The 17,062-nt window shown below is 43.3% G+C and overlaps 2 protein-coding genes across 4 annotated transcripts in view; one reads left to right on the top strand and one right to left on the bottom strand.

Moving 5' to 3' along the window:
• LOC112138810 (transcription factor IIIB 90 kDa subunit) overlaps positions 1 to 17,062 on the top strand; it is a 126,411-nt gene that overhangs the window by 33,559 nt on the left and 75,790 nt on the right. For all 3 annotated transcript variants that reach the window (XM_036209863.1, XM_024261451.2, XM_024261452.2), the window contains exons 7-9: positions 13,235 to 13,384; positions 16,280 to 16,373; positions 16,624 to 16,750. In XM_036209863.1, coding sequence (XP_036065756.1) covers positions 13,235 to 13,384; positions 16,280 to 16,373; positions 16,624 to 16,750 — 371 coding nt within the window. The remainder of the gene's footprint in view (positions 1 to 13,234; positions 13,385 to 16,279; positions 16,374 to 16,623; positions 16,751 to 17,062) is intronic.
• Positions 1,085 to 5,246, bottom strand: LOC112138812 (BTB/POZ domain-containing protein 6-B). The gene is made up of 4 exons (XM_024261454.2): positions 4,549 to 5,246; positions 3,003 to 3,093; positions 2,796 to 2,914; positions 1,085 to 2,529 (listed from the first exon to the last, which is right to left on the bottom strand). Exons 1-4 carry the CDS (start codon positions 4,944 to 4,946, stop codon positions 1,497 to 1,499), a joined length of 1,641 nt encoding a protein of 546 aa, XP_024117222.1. The 5' UTR covers positions 4,947 to 5,246; the 3' UTR covers positions 1,085 to 1,496.

Genomic DNA, 17,062 nt, shown 5'->3' with positions numbered 1-17,062 from the left:
TAGCTGAAAATACTGAAATTGATAGCTAAAAACACTGAAGCTGATAGCCAACTAAAATATTAGCTAACCTCCAAAACAGCCTAAAAAACTGAAAAGACGCCTAAATTAGCCAAAATAGCTAGCATGTAGCTGAAATATTAGCTAAATTCCAAAACAGCATAAAAAACCTTAATAAATGTAAAAGATTCCAAAAAGTTAGCAGAATGACATTATAACTTTCAACTTTGCTACACTCTGACTCCATATAATATAAAGTAATAACTAATCGACTATTTAATAAATAGTTGACTAATTCAATAGTCATTTAGTCGTCGATTAGTCGACTAATCGTCCCAGCTCTAATGAGCAAACATTATTTAATATATGTTTTGAAGCTTTTTCCAAAAATTAATTTTAGACTTTTATCTTGTTTTTTGCTGTTGTTTTTTTTAAGTTTTTTCTTGATCCGAAACGTGACCCTAAACTGTGACACAATCCGAACCGTGAGTTTTGTGATCCGTTACACCCTTAGCTTGACGGTTTGACACAGAAAGGACTGTTGTAAGGCTTTGGACTCTTTGACTCTTTGACTGCAGACTCTGCTGGCTTTCACTGGAGCTTCCAGAGTTTCAAAGCAGCGTTGAAATGTTGAAGCGCTAACAGGAGGCAGGTCACAGCAGAAATGAACATCTCTCTTCCTGCTTTACTGCCACTGCAGTGAAAACCTCAGAAAGATGGTTTTTGCTCCATGTGTTTTAGACAATTATAGACGCCTGCATCTGGATTTAAACTGCATTCCCATATGGATTTCTCTATTTTTTCCCACCTAAATGTGATCAGAAGACATGATTTCCAGGACTAGCAGGTTGTTTTTCAGGTAAATATTCATTGGACTTCCATCATGTTTGGTTCCTAAAGGAATGCTTCTGGACAAAGGGCCGCTCCCTGGGGACCCTCTGCCCGCTTGGGGCCTTGAACCTTCACCCAGCTGACCCTCATCTGTTCTAAGATTTCCATACGTTTAGGATGCAGTGCCCACTGTTTTAGCTGGAGGGCGCTGTAGCCCCTCAGTTCGCTGCTCCTCGCCCCAGAACCACACAGGTAGTGTCTTTGTTGGCTATAACCTGCATGTTTTTATTGTCAGCATTCTCATACAGAACACGTGTCGTTGAGCAGCATCAAGCTGTCGGCCGTTAACCGGTATTTTACAAAAGCGTCCATCACACACCGACTCACACATGCCAAAGCGCTGCTGTGCGTTCTGCTCCAGAGCTCAGATGATTATGTAATGGATGTGTTACTGTAGTTCCAGCAGCGGCTCTTCACAAACAAAGAATACAGTTAAATCCGCATTTAAATATTAATAATAAAAAAATAAGTTAAATAAGATAAGACGACGGCTGCTCCACTTTTAAAATAGTCTCTTGGAAAAGTAAGTCATTGACTGTAACGCTCCTCAGGTGTCCTTAATGCTACATAAGTGTGAAGGCTGGGGGTGGGGGGCGGTCCTGAGCAGCTCATGCGTAGAACACGAGCTCAGGGATCTGTCCTCCCTGCACGCCGGTGCCGTTGGTGCTGTCAGAGGAGCACTGGAACTGAAACGTCACCTTCCCACACTGCACCTCTGTCATGCCTTCCTGCCCGAAGTAGCTCAGCTCGTTGCCGTCCAGCACGGCGCTCACCGTGTAGAAGGCGTCCTGCTCCACCTGGACAGGATGCTCAAACCACACGGGGAACGTGCTGCTCGACCCGTCCGACACAAATTTGGTCAGGTTCTGGGCCAGGGTCACCCCCTGTCTCTTAAGCTCAATTTTGACACAGTACTCGGCTTTGCCGCCGCTTGACCCGTACAGACCCAAACCAGCAATAAAGATCCTCTTGTCCACCGCGAACTGGATGCTGTCACACCGGCCGCGGTAGCGCCATTGATTGCTCCGGTAAGCCGAGGACTGAAAGCGGTGGCATCGCTGAGGGACCAGGCCCTTCCTCAGAGTCAGGGGGAAGTCCACGCTGGGCTTTTTGGCCGCCGTGTACCACAGGAACATGTTCAGAGTCTCCTCTAGTGTCAAAATATCCGACTGTGCTGCTCCGTTTGCAAACTCCTCCAGACTCATGGTGGGAATGCGCACCAAGAACAGCGCCTTGCCCAGCACCTCCCTTTTGTTGCGGGTGGTGGGCCCCAAACCTTGTCTTTTGCACTCAGCTGCGGCCCAGCTCATAACGGCCTCAAAGACCACCACCTCCTTGGTGTTGAGCGTTTCCCTCTGCAGGATGATCTCCAGCGTCAGCAGGTCGATCTCACAGAAACCCTCGGAGCGCAGCGCCAGCTCTGCCTGCGCGTCGATCACCTCCCAGCAGCGCTGTGTCAGCTCCGGCTCCTCGAACAGCCGGCTCTGGGAGAGCAGCACGCAGGCGTTCTTAGCCTCCAGGCTGGTCTCCAGGAAGGTGACGCAGGCCTTGGCCAGTGCCGGGACGATGTACTTCTTAGCGGCATACAGGGTGGCCAGCACCGTATCTGCCTCCAGGTCTATCTCATCACTGTACATGTACCTGAGAGGAGAGACGGCCTTTAGGGTTCAGACATGAAGCACATCCGTGCTGAGAAGACCAATCTGATCCAAATAATTAGCATAGCCCTAACCCTACTGTTTGGAAGCACTGGCTGCAAATGAGAGCATGCTTTGGACTATGAAAGAGCAGCAGAGCTCAGCACTGCTGCCGTTGCTCCCCTGCACTCCTGTAGCATGCTGGCTGCTGCCTCTGCTCAGCCCTGGATGAGTAATCCAGAGCTTTGAGAGGAGAGGAGGCCCACTTACTTCAGCAGAATTAGAAAAGCAGCAGGTTCCACATCTGGGATATGTATTTCTGACTCCTCCTCCGCCAAATCGCTGTAAAACATGGCACAGAAGACGGAGCTTCCCACGGCCAGCACGTACTGAAAGAGGGGGGCACAGCAGTGTCAGAAAATAACCTGTTTGACAAAGGCCAACAGCAGACCTTGAGGACATGAAGTGTGTCTTTACCTTGTGTGCTGGCACCCTCTGCGAGGCCCCCAAGGGCCCAACGATGAAGTGGACATCAGCCATCAGCTCATTGTTAAACATCAAGGCATTCCTAGGAGAAAAGCAGGTCCATGAGTGAACACGGGTGTTGTGTAACACCAGGACGCCCACATTCACAGGATCAGGAGCTTTGTGTTTCTGAGATCCTTCAGCCGACTAGATCCTTCAAATACATGTATCTGCATCTATGACCCAGCTGAGCAGATGATCCACAATTTCTTTCATCTCTGCTGTTGCTAACCTGTACATTTTAAACAGAATCAGAAGAGACGGTGTTTTAAGTTCCACTCCAACAATCTTTGGATCTATTTTCAAACTGTTCCCAGTCTTCTTTTAATTATCATTGCTATATTTTCCGGAGTAAAAGTCACAGCGGAAAAAAAAAACTTAGGTTAATCGATTCATAAAAAAATATACATCGAATTAGCACATAAAGTTAAAGTCCGCTAGCTTGATGCTAACGTTTAATATAATTTCCCACAGGACGGCTAACGCTAACGCTTGGTCGACGTAAACATTCATTGCTGACTAAATGAACATCTTTATAAACTCACAGGCAAGGAAATATTTTTAAATTAGCCATTTGTGGTTTAAGACATTGTTTTTTTCCTAATTATTTCTTCTTCTTCTAGAATAAGGTGTAATACTATAGCGTGTTCGCCACCTAGTGTCCAAACTGAAACGTCCTCCAGGAGAAGCAGAACAATGTTTCCAATGTTAATGATCTGAACATTTTAGTTAGAACTTCTCCTTTAGAGAATCCATGTAACACTGGATGATATTAACAATCTCATTATTTCACTGATAATAAATAAGTTAATTAATAAAGTCATATGGTAAATTATCACTGTATTTCTAAACAACTTTGTTTATTTATAAATATATAAACTCAAAATTGAATTAAAGAATCGGAAAAAAAATTAAATCGAATCAATTAAGGCTCTTGTGAATCAAATCATTTTTGGAAATTGTAAGTGATAAACAGGCCTTCAAGTGTTGTTTACTGGGAAAATAACAAATAAATAAGCCTATTTATGTCTTAAAAAAAAACAAATAAGTCGCACCTCTGGCTAAACTATGAAAAAATGTGACTTATCCTCTGGAAAATATGGACAGGAGTTCATCAGAAGTTCACCTCCGAGTTGTGACTGATAGTGTGGAGTGAGTCTGCCCCCACTTTCACCATCTCTTTGTTTACAATCTCTCCCGCAAGCTTACAGTCTCCAGCTAACATCAGAGCTTTCTACTGTACAGTTCTGATCCAGATCTCAGCTCAGACGAGGAAAACTAAGACGTTCATGGATCTATTTGTCTGACGGTGGATGCATCAGAATGGGCGGAGCTGTAGCACCTACGTCACACCTACAAGCTGTTTCCAGAGACATGTTTTCATCTGCTCCTGAGATTAAATGACTAGATCTAAGTTTTCTTCTTAAATGTTGAGAAGATGTGAAACGGTGTGGCGGGTGTTCGAGCAGGTGCAGCAGAGGTCGGGGGGTCCGCTCACCTCTCCCTGAGCGTGGGGTGGCTGCACTGCCAGCTGGCCGGCTCCACGTTGTTGTTGTTGATGTTTTGCTGGCTGGTCGGGGTGGTGGCGGCGCTGCCGCCCCCGCCGCCGCCGCCCGGCAGGCACAGCTGCACCTCCTTGGTCTTCTCGGCGTCCGCCACCGTGGTGCCGTTGGCCAGGTTGGCGTTGTTGGTGTTATCCGCGGGGTACAGCTCCGCAGCCATCTTCCTCTCCTTCTGCTTCTTCTTGGTGCTGGACAGCGAGAGGATGTCGTAACACACCGGGAGCCTGCCCGGCAGCTTCCGGGACTTCTTCAGCGCCTCTGGGAGCAGCAGCAGGAAAGTCAAACACCTCATGATCCGGCCATGATGGAGCAGGCGACAGGCTGCCGCTGGCATCGGCACCGGAGCGCTGTTCGGGTCCGTTCTGCGCGTAATCCGCTCCGACAGCGCCGCTTCACCGGGAAGTTTGCGCGCCGGACATCCGTCCAGGCCTGGCCGCTCCGTTCCCGCCCCCGCGTGTCCAGGAGGTCAGCTGGCAGTGCGAGGACGGAGCCCTGTCCTCATAGCGCCGTCACTCTCCCCTTTCCAGCCGGTAATCCTCGGACGTCCCTCCCCCTCCTTCTCGCTCCAGCTCCCGTCAGTGCTGCCGAGCTTTCTGCTCAGCTCTATTTTTACTGCATTTTCCCGTCCCGACTCCCCCCGCGCGCTGTGGACCCCCGGAGGACCAATCAGATGCGGGCACTGCTCCGACGTCAGAAGCGTACACTGGGGTCCCTCCCTCCTCCTCCGCTGCGTGCGTCAGGCGCCTGACTCCTCCCCCTCTAATTGATAACAGGGAGGGGTGGGGGCTCCCCCAAAATAGAAAAACGTGCGGGGTTCTGGTGTTTCCTCCTCCATTTCTTTTCAGAGGATTATCTCACTTGTTGTTTAGTCATCTTTGAGTAAATAGAGCCCAGAGTTCTGAAGGTTCCCTCATGTGTCCTAACTGATATGAATTTAACACATAAAAAGAGTCCAAATTTAATGCATAAAAACAAAGTGGATTCCTTAAAAATATGTTCAAAATATATTAAAAAATGGATTGAAAAGTCAAATTTGTCCTTGCTTAGAAAATGTAGTTCTGCTTCTTTAAATCCATGAGTTTAATATTATTAGAAGTCTTATTCTGGGAACATTCATTCATTCATCTTCTTGGACGCTTTGTCCCTTTCGGGGTCGTGGGGATCCCAGAGTCTAACCCGGCTACTGATGGGCGAAGGTGGGGTTCACCCTGGACAGGTCGCTAGTCTGTCACAGGGCCTCAATCACACACACATACACTCTCACATTCACACCTAGGGGCAATTTAGAGTCACCAATTAACCTATGAAGCATGTTTTTGGACGGTGGGAGGAAGCCGGAGTCCCCGGTGAAAACCCACGCATGCACGGGGAGAACATGCAAACTCCACACAGAAAGGTCCCAGCCGGGATTCGAACCGGGGCCTTCTTGCTGTGAGGCAAGAGCGCTAACCACTGCTCCACCGTGCAGCCCTATTTTAGGAACAAAACATTGCATTTTGATTGTAAGAGTTCACAATTTAGTTGAATACATTTCTGTCTCTGTCTAGTTCAGGGGTCTGTAACCTGCGGCTCCACATCCACATGTGGATCTTTTATCTCTCCATGGTGTCTCCTTGGACAAACATAAAATAAGTCATGGAGACTGCTGATCCAGACATGTCGACCATCAGAGTCAGGAGCTCCTGATAATGTCTGTCTAACCAAAACTACCTAAAGAAAACAAATAAACAAAGCCTGTAAACTAAGACTACCAAGATCCAACCCCAAACTAAAATAACTAAACCTAGCAGAGTAAGACTGCTGAGGACAGAGAGGAGAAAAAAAGAACAAAGCATAATAAAATAGATTTTTTTTAAAGTAAGGATTACTTCATTAGCATTTATTTAATTTAGATTAGTTAAATGTATAAATTGATGTCTGAGGTTCACATAGACTATAAACTATGTAGGTTTTTACATCCTGTTGACCTGAAGACGTCTTGTTTGTTCAACTCTACCTCCAGAATGAACTGATTTGATATGGAAAGCAAAACTTTGGTAAAAAGTTTGATCTGTTTTGAGTTAAAAGCAAATAGTATGCACGACATTGCATAATATTACTGCACAACATTGGTTACTAGCTGCACTGAGATGATCCTGTTTGGCACAGAGAATCTTTTATTTTGAAAATAAGTGATTTTAGCTTCTGTCAAAAAAAAATCGAAATCCAATTTTGAGAGATGCTAGGTTCTTTTTATATTTTTGCTTTTGTTTGTGGCAAAAATAGACATAATTCTTATTTATTCTTTAAAAAAATTAGAAGGTCGTGAATGCAAATCCAAATTTCTTAAACGCTAAAGTAAAGTAAGACTATGTGCCTCCTTCTAGGTTTTGATCAGTAGAAAATGAGCCCAAATGGCTCTCTTACTGTTAAAGGTCTAACTGGTCTAGTTCTAATAGCCAGGTCTGCTTCAGCTAAACTTAGAAAAACTACAAAACCCATGAGCTGCTGCTTTCCAACAGTTCTGGAGGCTCATTAAAAAACTTTAAACACGGCAGGTCTGCAGAATGCAGCGTGACTTTAGATCAGAGATGTCAAACTCAATCACACAGGGGCCAAAATCCAAAACACACTTTAGGTCACGGGCCAAACAGGATAAACATTTATCGAATACTCTAAAACTACATTTTTGAAACTTTAAAACTGTAACTTTTTAATATAATTATGAATTAGATATCTGTGATATCTGTGATAATGCTAGTGTGAATGCTGTAAGCTGAATTTGACCGCTGAAGATGCTGAAATTGATAGATAAAAACACTGAAACTGATAGCAAGGTTCAATATTAGCTAAATGCCAAATTTGCCTAAAAAGCAAACAAAAAAAACTTAGGTTAGCCAAAACATCTAGCATGTTGCGGAAAAATAGCTAAACTTCAAAATACCCTAAAAAACTGGAAAAAGACTAATTTAAACAAAACAGCGAGTATGTAGCTGAAATATTAGCTAAACTAAAAAATAACCTAAAACATTTTAGTAAATGCCAGAATATTCAAATTCAAATAAATTTTTTTATATAGCACCTTTCATGTAGAGAAAAAGCTCAAAGTGCTGTGCATAAAACAAATAAAAATACAAGAAAAACTATTCCTCGTACATGCAATAATATTATAAGATATGCCTCTAATAATAATAAAAACAGAAACAAACAATAAAGGCAGAAACAAACAGACTAGTCCAAAAAGCTAGCAGAATGCCAATTTTTAAAACTTTAAAGCTGTATATTTGAATTATTATTCCGGAATAAATCAACTTAAACCTTAAATCTTCTTTTCCTTTTGGCTTTTCCCTTCAGGGGTCGCCACAGCGAATCAGTTTCCTCCATCTAAGCCTGTCTTCAGCATCCTCCACTCTAACACCAGCCACCTTCATGTCTTCATTCACTGCATCCATAAACCTCCTCTTTGGTCTTCCTCTAGACCTCTTTCCTGGCAGCTCTAGACTCAGCATCCTTCTACCAATATATTCACTGTCTCTCCTCTGAACATGTCCAAACCATCTCAGTCTGGCCTCTCTGACTTTATCTCCAAAACCTCTAACATGTGCTGTCCCTCTGATGTATTCATTCCTGATCCTATCCATCCTGGTCACTCCCAAAGAGAACCTCAGCATCTTCATCTCTGCTACCTCCAGCTCTGCTTCCTGTCTTTTCTTCAGTCCCACTGTTTCTAGTCCAAACAACATGGCTGGTCTCACCACAGTCTTGTACACCTTTCCTTTCATTTGTGCTGAAACTCTTCTGTCACACATCACACCTGACACTTTTCTCCACCCATTCCAACCTGCTTGCACTCTCCTCTTCACTTCTTTTCCACACTCTCCATTACTCTGTACTGTTGACCCTAAATACTTAAACTCCTCCACCTTCTTTATCTCTTCTCCCTGTAACCTCACTCTTCCACTCTGGTTCCTCTCATTCACACACATGTACTCTGTCTTACTGCGGCTAACCTTCATTCCTCTCCTTTCCAGGGCAAACCTCCACCTCTCTAACTCCACCTCCACCTGTTCCCTGCTCTCACTACAAATCACAATATCATCTGCAAACATCATAGTCCATGGTGATTCCTGTCTAACCTCATCCGTCAGTCTGTCCATCACCATTGCAAACAGGAAGGGGCTCAGAGCTGATCCCTGATGTAATCCCACCTCCACCTTGAACTCCTCTGTCACCCCTACAGCACACCTCACCACTGTCTTACAGCCCTCATACATGTCCTGCACTGCTCGGACATACTTCTCTGTCACTCCAGACTTCCTCATACAATACCATAGTTCCTCTCTGGGCACTCTGTCATAAGCTTTCTCCAGATCTACAAAGACACAGTGGAGCTCTCTCTGACCTTCTCTGTACTTCTCTATCAACATCCTCAAAGCAAATGTTGCATCTGTAGTGCTCTTTCTTGGCATGAAACCATACTGCTGCTCACAAATGTTCACTTCTGCTCTTAGTCTGGCTTCCACTACTCTTTCCCACACCTTCATTGTATGGCTCATCAGCTTTATTCCTCTGTAGTTACCACAACTCTGCACATCTCCCTTATTCTTAAAAATGGGCACCATCACACTTCTCCTCCATTCCTCAGGCATCTTCTCACCACCTAAGATCCTGTTGAACAACCCGGTCAAAAACTCCACTGCCATCTCTCCTAGACACTTCCATACCTCCACAGGTATATCATCAGGACCAAGAGCCTTTCCACTCTTCATCCTCTTCAAAGCCCCTCTCACTTCACCTTTACTAATCTTTCTTACTTCCTGCTCCACAACCGTCACCTCTTCTACTCTTTGTTCTCTCTCATTCTCTTCATTCATCAACTCTTCAAAGTATTCTTTCCATCTTTCCATTACACCACTGACACCTGTCACCACATTACCATTCCTATCCTTGATCACCCTAACCTGCTGCATGTCCTTCCCATCTCGATCTCTCTGCCTTGCTAGTCTGTACAGGTCAGTCTCTCCCTCCTTACTACCCAACCTAGCGTACAAGTCATCATAAGCTCTTTGTTTGGCCTTTGACACCTCTACTTTCACCTTACGCTGCATCTCCCTGTACTCCTGTCTACTCTCCTCAGTCCTCTCAGTGTCCCACTTCTTCTTAGCTAGTCTCTTACTCCGTATACACTCCTGCACCTCCTCATTCCACCACCAAGTCTCCTTATCAACTCTCTTTCCTGATGACACACCAAGTACACTCCTACCTGTCTCCCTGATCACATTAGCTGTAGTTATCCAGTCATCTGGGAGTACCTCCTGACCACCCAGAGCCTGTTTCAACTGTTTCTTAAAAGTCATGCAACAATCTTCTTTTTTCAGCTTCCACCAGTTTGTCCTCTTCTCTGCCTTTGCCCTCTCTTTCTTCATCTTCTTCACCACCAGAGTCATTCTACACACCACCATCCTGTGCTGTCTGGAAACACTCTCACCAACCACTACTTTACAGTCACTGATCTCCTTCAGATTACACCGTCTACACAAGATGTAGTCTATCTGTGTGCTTCTACCTCCGCTCTTATAGGTCACTCTATGTTCCTGTCTCTTCTCAAAGAATGTATTCACTATCGCCATTTCCATCTTTTTTGCAAAATCAACCACCATCTGTCCTTCTACATTCCTCTCCTGGATACCAAACCTGCCCATCACCTCCTCATCACCTCGGTTTCCTGCACCAACATGACCATTGAAATCTGCACCAATGACAACTCTCTCATTTCCAGGGATGCTCATCATCACTTCATCAAGATCCAACCAGAACTTCTCCTTCTCTTCCAGCTCACATCCTACCTGTGGGGCATACCCACTAACAACATTGAACATGACACCCTCCATTTCTATCTTCAGACTCATCACTCTATCTGACACTCTTTTTACCTCCACAACACTCCTAACAAACTCCTCCTTTAGGATAACTCCTACTCCATTTCTCTTCCCATCTCCACCATGATAGAACAACTTGAACCCTGCTCCTAAACTTCTAGCCTTGCTACCTTTCCACCTGGTCTCCTGGACACACAGTATGTCTACCTTTCTCCTCTGCATCATGTCCACTAACTCTCTACCCTTTCCTGTCATAGTTCCAACATTCAAAGTCCCAACTCTCAGTCCAACACTAGTGACTTTCCTCTTCTCTCTCTCCCTACGAACCCGCCTTCCTCCTCTCCTTCTTCCACCAACAGTAGTCCAATTTCCACCGGCACCCTGTCGGTGAACAGCACCGATGGCGGTCGTTGTTAACCTGGGCCTCGACCGATCCGGTATGGATTTCGTAGGTCTGATTCGCATATTTGATTTGGCAAGATTTTACGTCGGATGCCCTTCCTGACACAACCCTCTGTATTTATCCGGGCTTGGGACCGGCACAATGAGACCCTGGCTTGGGCCCCCTCGTGGCTACATTAACTTAAACCTTAAATAATTTTCAATATTTTACTCTCCATAAAAAAAGATATTTTGTCAAAATACAAGTTAGAAATAAGCAGAAGAAAACATCGGGCCATTAATAACAATAAAATGATTTGGAGGGCCGGATAGAATTTCCCTTGACTTTGACACATGCTTTAGAACTTCTAAAATGACTTTATTTTCTCTCACAATTTATACAGTGGAGGTTTCCCATAATGAGATGCAGAACTACATTTTATTAAAAAATAGACCAAAGTTCCCTCTTAATTAAGCAGTGATGCTGCTGTTCTGTGTGGGAGGGTGAGATCTTTCCTTGTCCCACATCCATCAGATGTAAACTCTCTGCTGTCAGAGAACCCTGGAGATGAAGATTTGTTCATTTACAGGAACACACACAGGAAGTGAAGCACCACGGAAATCTCTTCAGGCATTAATCTCATGGAGTGACCAAGTCACAGTCTGGACCTAACCCTCTAATCTGAGCCAAGCTTCACACAAACCTCAGCAGAAGAATCAGGTTACCTAACCACACATTTCAAGATGCTGCTGCTGATTTTGGGTTTCTCCGTGGTTTTTAGCAAATGTTATTTCTCAGGTTTACAGATAGCTGAGCTGATAGAAAGACGCCTCCTTTTTGTGTTTCCAGCCTGGCAATACAGTTACACCCTCCAGTCAGCCGGGGAGTAGTGGGGGCCAGCTCGCTGCTGAGAGGGGGAGGGGTTCCACCCTGATTGTATGAACAGCTGGCTCTACCAGCTTTTCACTTGACTGCTCTGTAAAATACACTTAAAAAGATGATGTCTGACTTTGGAGCGTCTTCTCTGGATGTCTGGAGAGATGACCAACTTTAAACTTTAAAGGTATTATACCATGAAAAATCAACTTTTTGAGCGTTTGAGTGCATTATGATGTTCATCCCTCGCTATAAAGAACCCCAAAGCGGTATTTTGAGTCATTCATGCATTTCTGAGTAATCCTCTAAAAACAACAGCCCCTCCCATACCCATGAAAACAAGCGGGTTTTCACGATCTGATGTCACAGAGTGAGACCGCCCCATTCAGGAAGATTCTGCTCTGACAGCTCTGCCCCCAGTCTAACACCAACACTCAATTTCCCCGCAGAGCTAACCACGATCAGCAAAAACTTTCATTTTAGATGCAGGATACCATAAATCTTCCAGTTGTGTCCTGTCTTCAATAAATTCCAGCTCAAACAGGAGTTTGTTACTTTAGGCTCCTTTATCGGTTTTTATCATGGGGCATCATGCTCAGCTGTCACTGGCAAGCAGTAGTTTATTAGACTGTAATGACTAATAAGAAATCTCTTCTTTTTCCTAGTTTATCCTGAGAGTCAGTTCAGTAAATGGAGGAGGTCAGCGTTGATCTGCAGCTGAACTGCCTCAGATGTTGGTTTTGGTCTGAAGTTTCAGCTGCTTTCATGTCCTTCCATCGGTGGGCCATCAGTCCCCAGAACTACATTGTAAAATCCATGCTGATTTTCAGCTGCAGCAACTCAAACTGTCAGTCCACATTATCCTCTCAAAATAGACAATAGTTCATAAATACCTCACATGTAAGATAATGTCCCATAACTGAAATGTCTTTAGAAAGCAGATCCAGTCAAACGTGTGTAGTTTTACACTCCCGCCTCCTGTTTCAGCTGCTGGCTGCTGTGTTGGCTCAGCTCCAGTTGACATGTAGTGCAGTCTCCTGCATGAGCTTCATCAAGTTGGTTTGGATTCTTTGTGTGTTATTCTGCTCTATATAATCAACCATCAGCATTATGAGGCGTCTGCCTTTCGTAGTGCTTTTCCCCTGGAATGGGACGTTGGTGACGGCGGGATGAGCAGCTTCAGCCTATGTGTTCATTAGAATTGTCTTTGAACCACACATGTATTATGTTATAAGATCACTTTCAGTTTAAAAATTCTACAATACATTTAGAGGGAAAAATATGCCGTCAGATGTTGACTATAGCTAACAAATATGAACTTCAATTATTGATGCCAAGAAATAAGACAAAAAGTTTTTTTTTTTTTTTCTAAAGCAATTTTGCTAATAGAATAGAAAACTCCAGAAGCAGAGGCTTCTCAAGCAAGTGAAGTGAAAAAAAGGTCTTCACCCTGTCAGAACCTGCTCCCTGCCGGTTAACCGAAGCCGTACTCTTTCCTCTGAACAGATCCATGTCTGTATATTCCACGATTTGCCCAAATGTTAGAATTTGGTGAGAAGAATCATGAGGTCTCCATGACGGCGCTGCGACTGGTGCAGAGGATGAAGAGAGACTGGATGCACACAGGAAGAAGGCCATCAGGACTCTGTGGAGCAGGTAAGGTGCTGCTGTCTTTACTGAAGGATTTTCACTCATCTCACAGGTTCAGAACCGACAACACCTGGAGGAGGAAAGGGACTTCAGCTGTCTGGCAGGTTTCCTTTATGTAGGTGCTTGGAGGTCCCTGAAGTTCACACACATTTCTGTCTTCTACCATGATGCTTTCAGTATTGGATGTTCCAAATTCAACAGTGACAGAGCACCAGCTGTCTGAGGGTCTGCGGTAACGGTTACAGTTTGTCTGGTTCTGTTCCTCTCGATCAGGGGTCTGCAACCTGCAGTCCGGGGCTCTTTGACCTCTCCATTGTGGCTCCTTGATTGAAATAAAATGTTTTTAAGACATTGAAAAGGTAACTGTAAAGGAAAATGTAAGTAAGTAGTAAAGTAAAAAAAGGGAATTAGCTTAGACTTTATTAAAATTCGTTGACAAACAGTTGAAGGACTGCATGAATCATTTAACGAGGATCCTAACAATGGTAGCCGTAATTCTCCATCAATTATTTGTAGTTTATCTACGTCATACAAACACATTTGGACTTCATTTTCAGCTTCATTTATCACAGAAAATAAATGTATTTACAGTAAGCTTAACAGAATTAAATCTATGTTAAGTTATAATTCACTGGATTATAAATCAGATTTTCTATTTTTGAACATTTCAAGGATTTAAACCACGTGTCAAAGTCAAGGCCCGGGGGCCGGATCCGGCCCTCCAGGTAATTCTATCTGGCCCTCCAGATCATTTTATTTTACTGTAATTAATGACCAGATTTTATCTTGTGCTCATTTCTAACTTGTATAATTTTGACAAAATATGTTTTTATAGAGAGTAAAATATTGAAAGTTATACGTTTTAAGTTGATTTATTCTGGAATAATCTTCCTGCCTTTTTATTATTCATGTTTACGTTAAAAAATTATAGTTTTAAAAATTGACGTTCTACTAACTTTTTGGACTATTTTGGCATTTACTAAGATTTTATAGACTTTTTTGGAGTTTAGCTAATATTTCAGCTACATGCCAGCTGTTTTGGCAATTTTCATTCATTCATTCATCTTCTTGGCCGCTTCTTCCCTTTCGGGGTCGCAGGGCTGCCGGAGCCTATCCCAGCTACTGAAGGGCGAAGGCGGGGTACACCCTGGACAGGTCTCCAGTCTGTCGCAGGGCCTCAATCACACACATCCACTCTCACATTCACACCTAGGGGCAATTTAGAGTCACCAATGAACCTATGAAGAATGTTTTTGGACGGTGGGAGGAAGCCGGAGTCCCCGGTGAAAACCCACACATGCACGGGGAGAACATGCAAACTCCACACAGAAAGGTCCCAGTTGATGTTTTTCAGATCCCCCAGCCGGGATTTGAACCGGGGACTTCATGCTGTGAGGCATGAGCGCTAACCACTGCACCACCGTGCATCCCGCAATTTTCAGCTTTTTTTTTTTTTTTTTTTTTTAAAAGCAATTTTCAGCTTTTTAAAAAAGTTTTTAAAGCTATTTTGGAGGTTGGCTAATATTTCAGCTACATGCTAGCTGTTTTTGGCTGATTTAAGTTTTTAAAAAAAGTTTTTTAGGCTATTTTGGAGTTTAGCTATTTTTCCAGCTACCTGCTAGCTGTTTCGACTAACCTACATTTTTTTATTTTTTTTTTATGTCTCAGGATAATTTGGATTTAGCTAATATTTTTAGCTGGCTATCAGCTTCAGTGTTTTTAACTATCAAATTCAGCATCTTCAGTTTTCAGCACTTGCATCTCCAGCAGCCAAATTCAGCTCACAGCATTCACACTAGCATTAGCGCTATGTATACAGTTCATAATTATGTTAAAAAGTTACAGTTCTAAAGTTAAAAATGTAGTTTTATTGTGTTCAATAAAGATTTATCCTGTTCAGCCTGTGACCTAAAGTGCGTTTTGGATTTTGGCCCCTCGTGCGATTGAGTTTGACGCCTCTTGTGTAGGATGTCTTTTATTCTGAAAGGAAGTCATGCAAAGCTCTGTCAAAAGTTATAAACTATTATATATATTTTTAAAGCTATTTTCTCTTCATGTTTGTTTGATTTATGCTGAAAACACAGCAGTTTATTTAACTGTATCATGTCAGTAGCAAAAACATGAATATAAATCAGAATCTTATTTTTCTAAAGGGTGATTGAAGACTTTGTGGCTCTTACTGGGTTATGGTTGGCAAGAAATCGACCCGAATGGCTCTTTACATGTTGAAGGTTGCAGACCCCTGCTCTAAGTCCAAAGCTCGACCTGTAGGTGATGACTGCAGACCTTCATGCAGTCAGAGTGTGAGGAAACCAAATGGAATGCTCCTGGTGGATTCATTCATTTGTTAGTAATTCTCAATTCCTAAACTAATTTTTCACAAAATAAAATCATCATGATCAATTTAATAGAACTGGCCTGCCTCTATAAGTTCTCATTGTTATATATATATATTTTTAAAAGTTGTGAACTCAAAATTATGTATGTATAAGGAAGTTCTCAAACTAAAGTGACAGAGGAAAATCTTCCTAGAAAAATGCATGCAGGTCTGAAGTTCCGGTTTGAAGGGTTTTGTAGGTAAACACTTGGGGAAGCCATGTGGGCTAAAAGCAGCTGCTGCTCTGCTAAAGGCTGTTAAGTGTGCACGTGGAAGTGAAAGTCTCCATCTATGCTTTAACAGCTTCTGGAGCCACTCAAGTCTAATGATGGTTACATAACTGTTCTCCTTCAGGCCTTCCTAGCAGAATATGTGCTGCTGCTGCTGCCTATAAGGGCAAAGAGTCTACACGATGGAGTTTTAGGTTTGATTATGCTGTTTGAAGGACAAAAGTATTTTAAATTGTTCACTGATAAAATACACCAGTAGAATGTGTTGGTGTCACAGCTCTGTTTTGTGTCCAGCTCTGCTAGTATCTGCTCACATGCACGACTTCCACCGAACCATTAAGGAGATCGTCAGTGTTGTTAAAGTGTGTGAAAACACTCTCAGAAAGAGGTGAGTTTAGAGCGTTTGACCCTTAAACACCGGAGCCCCAGTGTTTTTGTTCATTGTTAACACGATAATTCCAGTAGATTCTGAATCTGATGGAATTATGATGATCGTGTTGAAAAATTACAGTATATTAAAGATTTTGTGTTTACGCTTTAACACCTCAGGTGTTAAAGGGTTAAACATGTTTGCCTATTATTTCAGCCATTTTGAGCAGAAATGTCACTCTTTTCAAGCTGTATGACCTCCTCCTCAGGCTGACAGAATTCGAGGACACACCCACCAGTAAACTGACTGTAGAAGAATTCATGAGGATAGATCTGGATGAAGAGTGCGACCCACCCTGCTACACCGCTGGACTCCAGAAGATAAAAACCCAGCAGGTGTACTCTGACACACAGTCATTGTAGCTCACATGTCACAGTCAAGGCCCAGGGGCCGGATCCGGCCCTCCGGGTAATTCTATCCGGCCCCCTACCCTTTATGAGTAAAATATTGAAAGTTATTTAAGGTTTAAGTTGATTTATTCTGGAATAATATTCCTGCCTTTATTATTATTCATAATTATGTTAAAAAGTTACAGTTTTAAAGTTTTAAAAATTGGCAAATTCTGCTAGCTTTTTGGAATATTTTGGCACTTAGTAAGATCTTTTAAGGCCATTTTGGAGTTCAGCTAATATTTCAGATACCTGCTA

This window comes from Oryzias melastigma, linkage group LG22 (genome assembly GCF_002922805.2).
Source record: "Oryzias melastigma strain HK-1 linkage group LG22, ASM292280v2, whole genome shotgun sequence".
Taxonomy (NCBI): Eukaryota; Metazoa; Chordata; class Actinopteri; order Beloniformes; family Adrianichthyidae; genus Oryzias; species Oryzias melastigma.
This window is presented reverse-complemented; position numbering and strand designations above follow the sequence as displayed.

What these genes read in the sequence shown, in the direction of transcription:
- LOC112138812 (XM_024261454.2), bottom strand. Translation starts at nt 4,946, where the DNA reads ATGCCAGCGGCAGCCTGTCGCCTGCTCCATCATGGCCGGATCATGAGG. An exon ending in CACCCCACGCTCAGGGAGAG is followed by an intron (nt 3,094 to 4,548) that starts GTGAGCGGACCC and finishes CTTTTCTCCTAG; the next exon opens with GAATGCCTTGATGTTTAACA. An exon ending in GCTTTTCTAATTCTGCTGAA is followed by an intron (nt 2,530 to 2,795) that starts GTAAGTGGGCCT and finishes CTCTCCTCTCAG; the next exon opens with GTACATGTACAGTGATGAGA.